Source organism: Aspergillus fischeri, genomic scaffold, assembly GCF_000149645.3.
Source record: "Aspergillus fischeri NRRL 181 1099437636262 genomic scaffold, whole genome shotgun sequence".
NCBI classification, from domain to species: domain Eukaryota; kingdom Fungi; phylum Ascomycota; class Eurotiomycetes; order Eurotiales; family Aspergillaceae; genus Aspergillus; species Aspergillus fischeri.
The window spans coordinates 692,237-708,120 of record NW_001509764.1 but is presented as its reverse complement, the minus strand read 5'-3'; the positions used below and the strand labels follow the sequence as shown (position 1 = coordinate 708,120).

Here is a 15,884-nt window from a genome sequence, read left to right as displayed (position 1 = left end):
GTACAAAGAGATTCATAAATAGACATATAACATATCCAGCTCGACCTATACATCAGAACAAGCGTTTCGACAACCACTCCTTGACCCTCTTCCCCTGCTCCGTCTCCGTCGTATCCCCCAATTCCAGATTATAGATGGGAGCAACATGACCCTCGCGATGTCCAACAAACAGTTCCGACGATGCGAAGCCAGCCTGTCCTGTCAGCAAGCCACTCACTCCGCAAGATTCAAGCATGTACATACCTTGAACTTCTCCGCAAAATCCTGTATAATCGGCAACAGAATCTCATTCCCCCCGGCGCAAATCAACACACTCTCCACCAGAAACGTAGAATACCAGTCAGACTCCGCTTTCGACAAATCCGTATAGACGTCTCTAGTCGCCGCACCCAGGTACGCCCCCGCCCACGGACCTGCCACCGCAGGCGTGATCAGATCCCCACTAGAATCAATCTTCCGGTCCGAAAAGTCCGTGTCCATTAACGTCCAGGGGGCGATCATGACCGCGCCCGCGAGGTTCTCGGTTACGTTCAAAGGGTCAATCTGCGGGTGCGGATGCGCCAGGTGCGACAGCACGCCGCCGACGAGGTTGCCTCCCGCCGAGTCGCCGCCGAGGAAGATGCGGCTGGGTTGGTGCGAGGTGTTGGCGAGGATGTAGCGGAGGCAGTCGACTGCCTGGCGGAGCTGGGTTGGGTAAGTTGCCTGCGGGGCGAGGGTGTAGGTGAGGCTGAAGATGGCGAGGGATTTGTTGTGTGTCGCGGCGTGGTCGACTAGGTTGGCGAAGAATTTGAAGTAGCCCATGTTCGCAGGGAGGGCGAAGCCTCCACCTATGTCCTTGTCAGATTGGTTACATTACCTATTGGATGGTAGTGATGCTGACCGTGATACCAGATCAGGACGTTATCTGCTTTGGCGTCTCCGATCCAGTGGCCGTAGGAGCCTTTGCCCAGGTCGATGGTGTGAGACAACCGCTTGCTTTTCTTGATATATGTCTCGTACATCTTGTTGGTTGGTGGTAGGACATATCTACGTATTTTTAATACTTTGTTTCTTCAAAGAAATATTGCGTGTACGTACTGCATCTGCTTGATGGACAAGCGTGTCGTCGCCTTACGGAACACCGCGTAGCCAATATGAAGAAACAGGGTCTTGGGCTGGTTGGACTCTCGCCGTAATCCAGTCAAGATGGCCCATATAGCAGTAATCCAGATGGATACTAGGGCAGGGAAGAAATCGAGTTTCTCCCACAGGGTCAACCTGATTGCTTTGTTGAAGGCCATCGATCCGTTGATTGAGGTGTATGACGGGTTTGTGGAGTGAAAGATTGATGCCTACGGGGCAAATACAGTATACAAATGCTCATATCGCATGATCATTCGTATGGCGATGATGGAGACATCGCTGTTATGGTAAGGAAGCATCACGGCAAGGGGTCGCAAGGATTGCCTGATTGGGAAATATTGATGCTTATCCCCGATCAGCCGAGGTCACCTCGGTTAGCTTGACGCAGTTATTTGACATTGCGCATAATGAGAATACGATTAACTAATTCTGATCTAAACGGTTGGGACTTTGTTTCCATTATGTTGGTCTCGTCGTCTAGATATGATACACCTGATCTGTGCTTTACAGACTTCTTTGCGGATGACACAAATCTAGGGTTAAGTTCTTGTGGAACGTTATGACTGACCAATCGCGTTAGACTATTATTCAAGTATTCAATTCATCCTTTCGATCTCCTTGCTTTTCTCGTTGCATAACTGACAATTCTTGCCCCTAGAAAGCAACCTATGTTCTCTATCAATACCCCTTCGTCCTCTCTCCTAGTCCAATTCTTCTCAATTGCTGAATCCTCCTTGATGATCCTTTTGAAAGATCGACTGGACTAGAATCAAGTCCCAGAGATCCAAGCTTAGCTCAACAACCCATTAGAGTGGCACCGGCACAGCACCATTAAGTCCGTGATTCGCGACGATTTCCCTTTTGGGCAAACGATCACTGCCCTCTCCACATGGCCTCACCGAGGAACATGTGAACTCTCTTAATTATACATAATTTCCATGTTGAGACTCGAATTATATAAATCCAAAGTCACTGGTTGCACTGAATCATACACCTCGCTTCCAAAGTTCATGCCAGAATGGATTACGATATTATCATTGTTGGCGCTGGTATCTCCGGCATCAACGCGGCCTACCGCATCCAAAGCCAACTCCCCAGCCATCGGTATGCCATTCTAGAAGCCCGCAACGCCATTGGCGGAACGTGGGATCTCTTCAAATATCCTGGCATTCGATCCGACTCGGATCTGTTTACGTTTGGGTTCTCGTGGAACCCCTGGAATCAGGACAACCCGATCGCCGAGGGCGCCTCCATCTCCAAATATATGCGCGATACAGCTGCGCAGTACGGCATCGACAAGCACATCCATTTCCAGCATCGCTTGCTAGCGGCCGACTGGTCGTCCGCCGACAATGTGTGGAAGCTGGCCGTCGACTATGAGGGCGAGCCCAAGTCTTACACTGCGCGCTTCGTCATCTTCGGCACAGGATACTATAACTACCATGAGCCACTGGCCGCTGATGTTCCCGGCCTCAGTCAATTTCAGGGCCAGGTCATCCATCCGCAGTTCTGGCCCGAGGATCTCGACTACACCGACAAGAAAGTGGTCATCATCGGCAGTGGCGCGACGGCGATAACGCTCCTCCCCAAGATGGCTGAGAAAGCGGCCAAAGTCACCATGCTTCAGCGCAGTCCAACATACATCCTTGCCTTACCCAATCGTCAGAGCTCGCTGTTGAGCTGGATCCTCCCGAACACAGTCAACCGCAAACTGCAACGCCTCCGATGGATCTTCACTTCCCGGCTTTTCTTTCTTTTCTGTCAGACCTTCCCCTGGATGGCGCGGCTTCTTCTCAAGCTCAGCGTCGTGCGGCAGCTCCCTAAGAACACCCCCCATGACCCGCACTTCAAGCCGCGGTACAATCCCTGGGATCAGCGTCTGTGTATCTGTCCCGATGGCGACTTCTTCAAGAGTCTCCACACCGGCCGTGCGGATGTCAAGACAGACACCATCCGGCAAGTCACGACCAACGGCATCGAGCTGAACTCGGGAGACTTCCTCGACGCCGACATCATCGTGACGGCGACGGGGCTCAAGCTGCAGATCGCGGGGGGCACCTCGATCACAGTGGACGGCGAAAAACAGCGAGTGTCCGACAAATACCTCTGGAACGGAGTGATGCTGCAGGACCTGCCGAACGCATCATTTGTGATCGGCTACACCAACGCATCATGGACGCTGGGGGCCGACGCGACGGCGCTCTTTGTCTGCCGCTTGCTCAAGTGGATGGAACAACACCACAAGCTCGCGGCGACCCCGCGGCTGAACCCGGTGCTGGCCAAGCAGATGCAGCCCCGACGTTTGCTTAACCTGAACTCGACGTACGTGACGACGGCGGAGAAAGATCTCCCGAAAGCGGCCGATCGGGGTCCCTGGCAGCCGCGCGACAACTACCTGTCGGATCTGATGTTTGCCAAGTATGGGCGTCTCGACGAGGGACTAGAATGGGTCGATGGGGACTGGAAGAAGCAGCAATAGCGACCATCTTTGGTCTATGATGTTTGCGGTGGATGAATGAATCGATCCTAACGATGCCTCTCCGGCCATGAGAGAGGGCATATCTTGTAATCTTGTACTCTGCATGATGTCACGACACTTGAGCGATATACTCGCACAATAACTAGAAATTGAACGAGTTGCATATTCCCGTCAATGCGATCAAAGAAATCCACCAGTCATGCTAGGGAGGATGTTCCCTTCCTGAGTATGCGTTCAAGTTGACTATTAAGTAATATTAATAACGAATCAGGAATACAAATGCCTCAATGACGAGAACCTGGATATAGATTCATCCTGGTAGATATTCAGTATACATGCATCATCATCAATGGAAATCGAAAGTGCCGAAAATCGGACATTTCGAGTCAAGTAGTTGTCCAAGCCGACATCCGATGAATATACCTCAATTCCGTTCTTGCATTAATCATGATGAATTAATAGATAATCTGTTATAGCTAATAAAACATAATAAAATGTAACGTGTATGCAGTAGATCTTCTCAGAACGAGCAATTCTCAGAAGTACGTGACGTCAATATCCTCAATATCCTGCCTGATTCCTGTTGTAGTATCCGACTCCGACCAATCAAAGAACCGGCATTTCAATCGGCAACTTTTGGCTCAGTAGATATGCTTTGTCCTGTCAATCCTACTATTTATTTAGTGTCTAAAAGGCTGAGAAACAGTCAAGACTCAAGCCGATGAAAGGTCCGGTCATCGGGGATCCCGCAGGCTGTGGGGGGGCCGATACTGAAGCGACAACGACTCGGCGGGAGTTTTCGGAGAAGTAGAGGAAGTATAGTATAGCATCAAGATATTTGCATCATGAAGCAGAGTACATAAGGAGGACATACTCATGTAGTTGTAGAATAGATAACATGCCAATCTGGTAGGCTACTATCCTATCATACACTGTATATCATACTATAGTTATATCACTGCAATGGCTCCCTCCATTAATGACTTCCCTCACTCCACCCCCTCGCCTCAATTCCCCGTTTGCAAGATAGGCATCAATGGCTTCGGCCGCATAGGTACCCGTCAACCTTCTTACCACAACCAGACTGATACTCACAGCTGGACCCCAGGCCGCAACGTCCTCCGCGCCGCCCTCAGTAGACCCGACCTCCAAATCGTCGCCATAAACCACACCTGCACCACCATTGACGACCTCATCCACCTAATCCGCTACGACTCCTCCATGGGCAACCTCCCACCCTCGATCCCCATCCACGCCCTCTCCGACACCCTCCTCAGCATCAACGGCCACAAAATCGCACTCACCTCGGAACGCACCCTGCAGAACCTCAACTGGGCCGCCCTAGGCGCCGAGTACGTTATCGAATGTACGGGGAAGTTCACGAAACACGCGCAGGCTCTTGAGCATATTACCCACGGCCGCGCGAAACGGGTTATCATCTCCGCGCCGAGCGCTGATGCTCCGACGTTCGTGTTCGGCGTTAACAGTGACGGATACACCGCCGATGAGGAGCGGCGAGTGATCTCCTGCGCGAGCTGCACGACCAACTGCGTGACGCCTGTGCTGAAGGTTCTGCAGGGTCAGTTTGGGATTGCGCAGGGGTTTTTGACGACTGTGCATGCGGCGACGAGGTCGCAGTCGGTGTTGGATGGGTATAGTCGGAAGAATCGCCGACTGGGTAGGTCCCTTCTTCTTTCTGACAAAGGAAAGATGGTTGATGAGGTGTAGGTCGGAGTGTCTTTGATAATATCATCCCGACGACGACAGGTGCGGCCAAGGCTATTGCGACGGTGTTGCCCGAGTTGAGCGGGAAGGTTACGGGGGTGTCGATCCGGGTGCCGACGTAAGAGTATCTTCCCTCTTGTATGATCTGGCTGCAAGCTAACTGGCTAGTCCCAACGTCTCCATGATTGACTTGACGGTCAGCACGGACAAGCCCACCTCGCTGGCTGAGGTCCTGGCTGTGTTCCGCCGTGCGGCAAAGGCAGAGCTGGCGGGGGTGTTGGCTGTGAGTGATGAGGAGCTGGTCAGCAGTGATTATCTTGGGAATCCGCATAGTGCTGTTATCGATGCGCCGGCTTGTTTGGAGTTGAATCCTCAGGTGAGTAATTGTCTGCTTCAGTCAGGTGGCATGCTAAGCCTGTGCAGTTCTTCAAGATCATGGCGTGGTATGATAACGAATGGGGATATTCGAATCGGCTGCTGGATCTGGCCAAGCATGTGGCTTCACAAGAACTTGAGCATAGATAGACTTACGGAAGATTACCCTATAGACGGGGTTACTGTTTATGACATACAAAGAACAAGTGATTCAATAATTCAATGATCATAATTATATTTCCATATCGTGCATAACTAGCATGCCTAGCATAAACATCACCATCAACGTGAGAATTTACTGCCGCACGGACTCCTCATCCAGCTTAGGATCAGGATTGTTGCCACCATAGCGACTGGCCGGCAAATTATTCAGCGCATCCTCCTGCTTATCCAACTTGTAGTTGGTCAACCAGAAGCCAATGCCGCCGACGAACGCCAGGATCGCCACAACGGTATAGTTCCAGACGAGCAGCGGATCCTCGGACAGACTGACGAGCGCCTGGCCCAGAGCAGACGAGAAGGCATTCATGAACAGCGCGACAGCCTGCACGAGCGAGCGCATGTTCTTGGGCGCCTTGGTAAAGGCATACTCGAGGGAAGTCACCGAAGCAAAAATCTCCGAGATACCGCCGAGCACGTAGGTGAGAGTCTGCACCCAGACGGAGATATCGGAGTGCTTGTTCAGCTTGTCGAGGCAGTAGTTGGCCTGGTTGCCGCAGGGGCCGATCTTGTAGATGTAGTGCTGGGTGACGGTGGCGCAGATCATGCCGCTGCCGGCGAAGAAGAAACCGGCCGTGATGCGCTTGAGCGGGGTGAACTTGATGCCCATGCGGCGGAGGCCCGGGTAGACGAGTTTGTCCATGATGGGGATGAAGATGATGAGGGAGAGGGGGTTGAGGTTGTTGATGATGTCGTTGGGGACGCCGCCGAGACGCATGGTGGCTGCTTGTGAAGTGAGGTTGTTGATCATTTGGTTGTAGGCGAGCCCTTCACGTCAGATTAGTTTGGACTGGAGTTAAGACTGGAGAGTGAGGATAAACGTACAGTACAGAGGGTACCAGAGGAAAACCTTGCAGGCCTTGAGACCACGGCTGACTTCGTCGACCCATTCGTCGTCAAAGGTCATCCACTGGGGACGGTCGGGTCCCAGAGCAGAGGGCTTGACCGAATCCCAGAAGGGCTTCGGGTTCTTCTTCCAGCTGTGAGGGTCAGTAAATGCAGCCAACAGACACAAAGAAAGGAGACATACATTCTGGCAGGGTTGAGAGACCACCGTCCCTTCATGGCCAGCCTCCACAGACGGATGGCTTGGCTGTAGACCGAGCCGGTAGGCTTGACGAGGTGATACTTGTTGCGGCAGAAGAACAGCACAGCAGGGCAGCCCAGGTACATGATGGTGGGCAGGAAGTAAGACAGCCAGAAACCGACGTATTTCTCCGCATACACCATGCTGACCTGACCCAGGATCGAGCCAATGTTGATCATCATGTAGAAGTACAAGTAGATGCGGGAGATGGTGGCCGCGGGATCGACAATCACGCGGTCGCCGTTCTTGAGAGTCTTGATGTAGGGGACTTCTTCGCGGTATTGCTCGGCGATCAGGGGAGAAATATTGGACCTGATCAGTCAGTACTAATTTCAATTGGTCCAAAACGAAAAGAAGGGGAGGCATACTTGAAACCACCGGTACCCACACCCATGATAAGCAAACCGATCGAGAAGCAGGCAATGGCACCATTGGGGCTCGCAATAACCGGAGGCAAGGCCGAGACGATCAGAATGATATGGCCCAGAAGTGCAGCGGCAATGGAGAACATGATGGTCCGGAATCGACCCCAGTACTGGTCAGCCATGTAGGCACCGGCCAGGGGCATCACGTAAGACCAGAACGCGTTGACTACCATGGTCAGCACCCTCTAATATCATCTTTGGCATTGGACAACTCACACAATGTCAGACCAGTGGACGCCTGCTGGCCCATACCCAGCGCACCGGGATTCGAGTGGTCATATCCCGCACCAGTGGTCGAGCCCTCGGGAAGAGGCCGCTGGATGAAGTTGACGACTAGGCCGATTAGCTCCGTATTTCAGTGAAGATCCAAAAACGTACAAACTGCAGTTGTGCCGTAGTAGGAGAAACGCTCGCACAGCTCGACAAATGCCACCGTGTACGCAGTCCAAGGAATATCGCCCGCTACCCGACGGAGGTGCTTGAAGTCGTCATCAGAGGGCAATTGCCTCTGCAGATGGGCATGATCGTCTTCATAAACCGCAGACGAGACTCCCACTTCTTTTGACGCGGGAGGAACCTCCTCAATGCTAGGCGTGAGCGACAATTTGTGGTCCCTCTTCTCGTCTATTTCAACATCATGAGCAGCAGCCCTGGCTCGGGCGACTTCCGCCACCTCGACGGGGTCCGAGACGTTCATGGCGACAAAGATAAAAAGCAAACAAACCAAGGAGACTCGGACAGATACAGCGGAATTGTCCCACAGACACTGGACTGTGGAGAAGAAGAGGAATTAGAAAAAGAAAGAGCCCCGTAGATCAGGAAAAGGGTCCAGCTTTAATAAGAGAGAGAGGGACAAGGGCACACAAAAAAATGCCACCCTGCGATCCAGACAGGTTATCGCGTGTCACGCCAGATGAACCAATAATCGGTTGGCAGCAATGGGTACAATTAATCTATTTTATCGAGGATTTGTCTCCAGGCTGGCATGATTTGCTGCACGGCCGAGGTCGCGGGGGATTAGCTGAATTCGTCGACAGTATCAGTCTAGAACCGTTGGTAGCCGGCGGACCAAGACTCTCGGCTGAGTTCGCCAGGGTCAAGACATGGCTGTTGCTTTGATTCCATGGTCCTTTCCACGCGTAAATCATCGCTTGGAGCAGCGCTTGGGAGCGGGTGATGCCGACATGGGCATGCTGGGGCGTGAACTGATTGAGGCGAAGATAAGTGGGAGAAATTGGCCATTGGTGCAGGGCATTCCATGTGTTTGAGATTCCATTGAAGCTCTGGAAGACCGGAGCAGCGATGGCGAAATCCTTGGCGGCTTGACTAGAGAGTCTTGGAAAAGTGTCTGACCGTCTCGCAGCAGCGATGATATTGGCCGTGATGGACCAAGGGCTGGTGGCGGAATTACGGCGGTCGCTTGGCTGGGGCTTGGCTGGTAGGCTGGAGTGCAACCTCACGGCTTGGCTAAGAGAAAATAGACCAATGAGCCGAGGTACAGGATATCAGGCTATCAGCGCTCTCACAGCGTGCCAATGAACATGAATTCATCATAGTCAATGATAGTGATATGAACTAGTGTCCTGGACGTGCATGGTCCCAGTTTACCCCAGACGGATGAGGGGATAAACTCTATGCAAGAGCAAACTTTGACTAATAGATACGAGGAGGATTCACTCTAATCAAAATGTATCCGGTCTCTCTGGTTTATTGACCTGCCACTTTTAGCCATCGACCTTCTTAGCTGGCAGGAAATGAGTGGTCAATGAGGAGAGACTCAAGTCGTTGGGAATACAGATGCAGTGTACCTTGCGCGAATCCGGGGTTGACTCGGTTATCAAAGGCTTTTTTATCATTCGATTGCCCTGATTGAACGAAGTTGATGTTTCAAAGGGGTTAGAATTGAGAGACCTAAGCTAGATAACACGGGGCCGTGTGACTGGCCTTGTCTTACAATGTCTGACCATCGCCCTCTTTCCCAGACCATGTGAACGCCGTGATATTCGTTCTACTTTCGCTCGGGTTATTCCAGTAAGGAGGCGATATCCTATTGCACTCCCCACCTTCATAATTGACTGCACTTCGTCGAAACTATATCTATGTGAAATTGATACCCAGCCTAGTTGATAGCTATCACTACTCTCCTCCAAACTTCTCGTAGTGGACCACTCTCGTATTGAGATAGCTTGGCCATGCTTAATATGGTGGACCGCTCAAAGCACCCAATTGGCCACGGACAGGAACAAAGTGAACTGGACTTGATCATCCTGTGGGTATACGCATCAAACAAAACAGCAAATCCAGATATTGCTGTAGATCAATTCATGTATATATATGTGTGCATACAGTTTCAATCATCAAAGCAGACTCCCCCGCAAGCATCTGCCAGAATTCACTGTCAACACGAACTATCTGTCAAGTCGAAACTTTATAATTACCCAACTGTTGGCGCTTCCACGGAAGGCCCCTTTCATCGAGATCATGCAAAGGGATCTTCTTGGTGATAAATCTAATCCGTTGCTTCTTTTAAAGCTGAAAATCCTCGAAGAAGCTCATGACTAGTGATCCGACTGTGCTTTAAGGTGATTAAGGTGAGAAATTGATAGATCTAGAGGCCTCATAAATTAGCCAGAGACAGAAAAACGAGTAAAGCCGGAATAAGAGAGAAGAAATGGGCCGGGGTAAGACCTTTCGTCAACAATGACTCGTTGATGTTTCACCTACACCAAGCTGCCGAATACGAAGATATGATGTTTGAACCAATGTGTATACAGTGGCTGAAGGCGCTCGTCGCAAATAGCGAGGAACATGGCAAATCTTGGATTATTCGAGTCTTTTGAATGCGACCAGCAGCCTTTGTTTTCCTTGTCAGATAAACTTCTTGTTAAGACTTACTGGAGTCTCACCATCCTGTAGATTTTTACATTTGTGGTGAGAATGATTCTAAAGGGTGCTATATACAAGATGTCACTCCGGGGTGCGAAATATATATATATCCCAGTCAAACATAGGTGTACTTAGTCCTCACAACAAGGAAAATGTTAACGCAGCCCATAAAATTGACTGTGTCAGGCATCCAGAAAGCACCATAGGAAAAGATAACAAAAGATACAGCCAATTGAGTAAAGAAAGCCGCTGTGCTTGCTTGCCTTGTACTCTTAGATGCCCCAGGTTGACAATGTGAGGTTCAGAGCTTTCATTGGCTGATGCTAACAGACTGCTGACTCAGTCTCATAATCTCCTGGACCACCGGTCGCTAACTCCCTGGTCACACATCGACAATGGCTCCAGGAGTGCATTCTACCGACTTAAGTATTCTCAACACTTCAAAACATAACAGAAGTTATGTCTGTCCTTGTTCAATGGAATTTCGAATTGGAAATATTCAACTGGAATAGCCCATTCATCGGTTGAGCTCTCCGTTTGACCAACATCTGCAAATCCAGGGGATTGAAGTCATCAGGACCATGGATGTAGTCGGGAGCTGGTACACAGCTGAAAGTATCACCCGCTTGCAGCTTTTGTCAACTGTCAAGTGAAAAGCAATGGCGTTGCGCCCTGCCGATCCCGGTCCACAGTACCTCGCATCCGCATTGCGTGGTTCGACATACATGATGAACTTCTTTAGCGAGGTAGTCTACCACTTTTCGCTATGGTTGACCTGCCGTGTCTTCATCCTGGCTGAGTTGCAGACAATGTCCGTTCTTCTCAATGAGTGACCTACTAGATGTCATGCCTATATCTGGTGATATGCAGTGGACAACCAACGCGAACGGGATACGCTTGAGAAGATTGCTTTGACTTCATCTGAGCTACCGTCGCAATTGCAAGACGCTGGCATGACGACCCTAAGGCTGCCGAAGACGCGTGAATGTCAAGTCTGGGTCGCTCGTCAACAGATAACCCTGGCGGAAATACGCAGCGTCGGTCACTTTCTTACTGCTCAAATCACGGCTTGACAAATGCGTCAAATGCGTCCAAAACCATCTTCGGGTCCAACGTACTCAGCCCTGTTGCCCTCGCAGGGGTTCCGTAGCCCATACCGTCCCAAACTCTAACCTACTCATGCGTGTCTGGCAGACTGATCAGTTGTCTGACCTGCAGCAGAAAGGAGTCAATGTCTCCTGTGGCAGCGTCGGGACAATGTTACGCTGGCGAGTGCCTTTCAGAAAGACACCTTTGAGCCCTCTCGGATATCCATAAATGCGGTTCGCAGAGCGACGTTCAAAAGGATGAAGGGGACGTGGCCGCTCCATAGTCGGACATTTGAACATCCCAGGGTGACTTGCACGAAAACCAATGATGACGAGCCAGACAGACCCTCTCGAAACTGTCATTGGACTCGATCAGGAATGCGACGCGATGCTGACCTAACGGGCGGCGACACGCACTAATCTCATCAATCCGCCGTCTGATTATTGTGAGGTCAATGGTTGATGCGAGCAGCCATTCTACGGCTTCTTCCTTGTCGTTATGCAAGTAAGTCTCTGTGTCTTGGTGATGCCTCTTTGCCTTTTCAGATGATGAAAATGCATGCGTATCCTACCACTTGCTTCCCGTTCGCCATCAGTTGTTATACCGTCGTCGCCATGCTTTTTTCAGCATTGTTCCATTGGCCGATCGAGTCTCCGATAGAGTTGCAATGACCTTCTGCACCGACCTCAATCTGTTGCTTGTCGTCGGATCTGAGAAAACAAGCTACTAGATCCCAGCGAGTTTGGAGTTTTGTCGGCTGCGTGCATGAATATCACCAGTATCTCGTATCGAGGCTGCACACGGAAGTAGGTTGTAGCTGGCCGGTCTTGCAGCACCTCTGTACTGGATTCTCTTTCCATTACGCTGATCTGATTATAGAAGGCGTTGGATGTTGGTCTATTATTATATCTGAGTAGCTACTGCATAGAAAGTGTCCTGGATCCACCACGTGAGTCGTTTGTATCTAGACATTCAAGACAGTGGGAGGGCACAATGAGGCGGGTGGAAGCGAGATTTCTCCGACTGGAACTGTGCATCCTGTGATCCACGGGTCCCAGACTTCCCGGGGGATATGGAAATAGAAAATACGAGGGGAGCCGGTAAAATCCCTCTCGGCAGGGCAGAGGCTGCTATGTACCTCATCCACACAAGGGCACTAACTTAAGCGACCGACGCAACCATCAGCAACTAGCCAACGTCTCGTGAGGATAGGCAACTACTAAACTAGAATATTCCGAACGCTTCTCATTCGATCATCATTGTTGGTTCCATGTGAGTGTCGGGCGTGATCAGGAAAGGATCGACTTGCCGGTGGGAGGCTGCGGCCTATGGTTCGTCATGGTCGATCTTCTCCCGTATTGCGCCAATTTTGCGATCCACTCGACTTGTTGATTGGATCAAGATTGGATCGTTGTGTACCTAAGCTGCTCGGTGATAGCAGCAGCCTCGAGCGTCCCCCCCCCGCGATTTGCAATGCGGGGAATATCCCCGTCGATTTTCTTCAATCATCAACCGCCATTCCATCATTGTCAGCTCCCAGAACCTGATCTGCTGACCCTCCTCGACGTCCTCGGAGTCGCGCTGCCCACTGAACGATATGCCAGCCTCGGCTTTTGAGCTTCATGTGCATTTACCATTGCTGGTTTTGGGTTCCTGTCGCTATGTTCGCTCTTTCTTTGCGATTGAGTTTGTAACCGGAGACCCAGTGTGCCCAAATATCAAGCTGACTTTCCTCGGTTACGGCCAAATCGGGTCTTCGTCTCCGTCTCTGCGATGATTGACAGGGGTCAGTTCTGGTTTTCTGGGCTTAAGTCAGTGACGAGCGGTAAATATGGGTCTTCTTATGTTCCTTCAGGCGGGGTATGCCCCTGGCATCCATGGAACATGTCGAGGATACCGGAGTGCAGACCGAGGAGCCATGTGCATCCAGACCCAAATTTGGTGATTGCTGGGAAATGAATGCAGGATAAATACTGCATAGATCCGTGTCTTGCTACTGATGGGGCTTGAGAAGGATATTCCTCTGCCCATTGTCCAGCTGTCTTCAGACATATAGGCTGAACAGGCTGACCTGACGCAATGCATCTCCTCCGGGTTCTTCTGCCGCTTTTGACCCTTTCGCCCGCTGTGCTGGCGGCTCCGGCCAAGCCAGCTGCGCCTACCGTCACGATCGCATCTCCCGCTGCCACCATTGTTGGGTCGTCCGGGAAGGTAGAGAAGTTCAATGCCATCCCCTTCGCCCAGCCACCCACGGGCCCCTTGCGTCTGAAGCCTCCCCAGCCAATACAGAAGTCCCTGGGCACTATTGACGGCACTGGCAGCGCCAAGTCGTGTCCTCAGTTCTTTTTCTCGACGGACAACAGCGAGTTTCCGGGGTCCGTCACCGGACTCTTGGCCAACATTCCCCTCTTCCAGACCGTGACAAATGCCGGAGAGGATTGTCTGACCCTGAATGTGGCCCGTCCGTCCGGCACAACGCCAGGCTCAAAGCTGCCCGTCCTGGTGTGGATCTACGGCGGCGGCTTCGAGCTGGGCTCCACGGCCATGTACGATGCGACTTCGCTGGTGGCAAGCTCGATCGACCTGGGCATGCCAATTGTCTTTGTCGCGATGAACTATCGAACGGGGGGATTTGGCTTCATGCCCGGGAAGGAGATCCTTGCGGATGGCGCGGCCAACCTGGGGCTCTTGGACCAACGCCTGGCCCTGCAGTGGGTGGCGGACAACATTGCAGCCTTTGGCGGCGACCCGGACAAGGTGACCATCTGGGGTGAGTCCGCGGGATCCATCTCGGTCTTCGATCACATGATCCTGTACGATGGCGACAATACCTACAAGGAGAAGCCGCTGTTCCGGGGCGGCATCATGAACTCGGGTAGCGTGATCCCGGCTGATCCCGTAGACGGGGTCAAGGGGCAGCAGGTATATGATGCGGTTGTGGACTATGCCGGCTGCTCATCGGCAGCAGACACGCTGGAGTGTCTGCGCAGATTGGACTATACTGACTTTCTGAATGCGGCCAACGCGGTGCCAGGCATCCTAAGCTACCATTCCGTGGCCCTGTCATACCTGCCTCGACCAGACGGCAAGGCCATCACTGCCAGCCCGGACATTTTGGTCAAAACCGGCAAATACGCGGCCGTACCAATCATTATCGGCGACCAGGAGGATGAAGGGACATTATTCGCGCTCTTCCAGTCCAACATCACCACCACCAAACAGGTGGTGGACTACCTGGCCAAGTATTACTTCTTTGGGGCGACGCGCGACCAGCTCGAGGAGCTGGTGGCCACTTATCCGGACGTCACCACAGACGGCTCACCCTTCCGCACTGGCATTTTCAACAACTGGTATCCGCAGTTCAAACGATTGGCCGCCCTGCTGGGAGATCTCACCTTCACTCTGACGCGCCGAGCATATCTCAAGTACGTGACGGAGCTTAAACCCGACCTGCCCTGCTGGTCGTACCTGTCATCGTACGACTATGGGACGCCCATTATGGGCACCTTCCACGGCAGTGATATTCTGCAGGTGTTTTATGGCATTCTGCCAAATTACGCGTCGCGCGCGTTCCACACCTACTATTTCAGCTTCGTGTACGACCTCGATCCGAACTCTCGCCGGGGTAGTCTTATGGAATGGCCGCGGTGGAACGAAGACCAGCAGCTGATGCAGTTCTTCAATAATCGGGGGGCCTTGCTGGCCGATGATTTCCGCAATGACACGTACAACTTTATTCTGGAGAATGTGGATTCGTTCCATATCTAGTTTAGTATATAATTGCGACATGAGCTACGACTTTGCTTATTGCGATGAATTAAATGAATGGTATGATTATGATTTGCCGATGATCCATCTGGCACGATAGTGGCTTCCGTAACATTCGCATGACTCGCAGGAGAAATAAAATCCACCAAGCTTCTTTCTTCGGTGCCATCGCACAGCTGAAGTGTACATGCAAGTTCCCTAATTATGACTTCAACTTCGGTTAGACTTGTCTCAAGACCATAGCGACACCCGCCTCCCCAGCGCCATCTGGTCTATCCAACGGAATCAACGCAAGACTTCCAAAAATCGCCGGATTATGTGATATGAGTCAAGTGCGCGATCTTACTACTAAATTGCGTCTTATTGGAATCCAATCCTGACTGCGGTAGAGGAAGCTCTTCAGCTGACTCTCACGCGACAACTCTGCTCTGTAACACAGCGTGGATCGTTCTACCGGAGATCAGAGTCATACGAGTCAAAACTCCAGGACTGTCATGACTGGCAGAGACTTAATTCGGACAGATATCATATTGATTAAAGCTGATAACTGTGCTCCAAGATGAGCTCATCTTAAAGCGGAGCACGTAATTGCATTGACCCACAGTGATTAACTCGATCCTGGTATAGTCAACTGGCGATCTCACTCTACTGGAATACACAGTATATACAGTCAACTGCCGTCTTGTGATCCGATGAAAAAGATATGGAG

General features: G+C 51.4%; 5 protein-coding genes across 5 annotated transcripts; 3 read left to right on the top strand and 2 right to left on the bottom strand.

Annotated features, from left to right (window-relative positions):
- Positions 1-52: 52 nt before the first annotated feature.
- On the bottom strand, positions 53-1,280 carry NFIA_096300 (lipase/thioesterase family protein; the record flags this gene model as incomplete). The annotated part of the gene is made up of 4 exons (XM_001261904.1): positions 53-193; positions 244-827; positions 881-1,026; positions 1,078-1,280. The coding sequence occupies 4 exons, from the start codon at positions 1,278-1,280 to the stop codon at positions 53-55; spliced, it is 1,074 nt and encodes a 357-aa protein (XP_001261905.1).
- An 860-nt stretch (positions 1,281-2,140) lies between these two features.
- NFIA_096290 (flavin-containing monooxygenase) lies at positions 2,141-3,601 on the top strand (the record flags this gene model as incomplete). The annotated part of the gene is made up of 1 exon (XM_001261903.1): positions 2,141-3,601. The coding sequence occupies one exon, from the start codon at positions 2,141-2,143 to the stop codon at positions 3,599-3,601; it is 1,461 nt and encodes a 486-aa protein (XP_001261904.1).
- Positions 3,602-4,564: 963 nt separating this feature from the next.
- Positions 4,565-5,851, top strand: NFIA_096280 (type I glyceraldehyde-3-phosphate dehydrogenase; the record flags this gene model as incomplete). Its single annotated transcript, XM_001261902.1, has 4 exons — positions 4,565-5,279; positions 5,330-5,444; positions 5,495-5,702; positions 5,750-5,851. The coding sequence occupies 4 exons, from the start codon at positions 4,565-4,567 to the stop codon at positions 5,849-5,851; spliced, it is 1,140 nt and encodes a 379-aa protein (XP_001261903.1).
- A 145-nt stretch (positions 5,852-5,996) lies between these two features.
- On the bottom strand, positions 5,997-8,129 carry NFIA_096270 (putative MFS peptide transporter; the record flags this gene model as incomplete). The annotated part of the gene is made up of 6 exons (XM_001261901.1): positions 5,997-6,688; positions 6,746-6,900; positions 6,951-7,319; positions 7,376-7,598; positions 7,649-7,765; positions 7,811-8,129. The coding sequence occupies 6 exons, from the start codon at positions 8,127-8,129 to the stop codon at positions 5,997-5,999; spliced, it is 1,875 nt and encodes a 624-aa protein (XP_001261902.1).
- Positions 8,130-13,486: 5,357 nt separating this feature from the next.
- On the top strand, positions 13,487-15,175 carry NFIA_096260 (putative extracellular lipase; the record flags this gene model as incomplete). The annotated part of the gene is made up of 1 exon (XM_001261900.1): positions 13,487-15,175. One exon carries the CDS (start codon positions 13,487-13,489, stop codon positions 15,173-15,175), a length of 1,689 nt encoding a protein of 562 aa, XP_001261901.1.
- Positions 15,176-15,884: the final 709 nt, after the last annotated feature.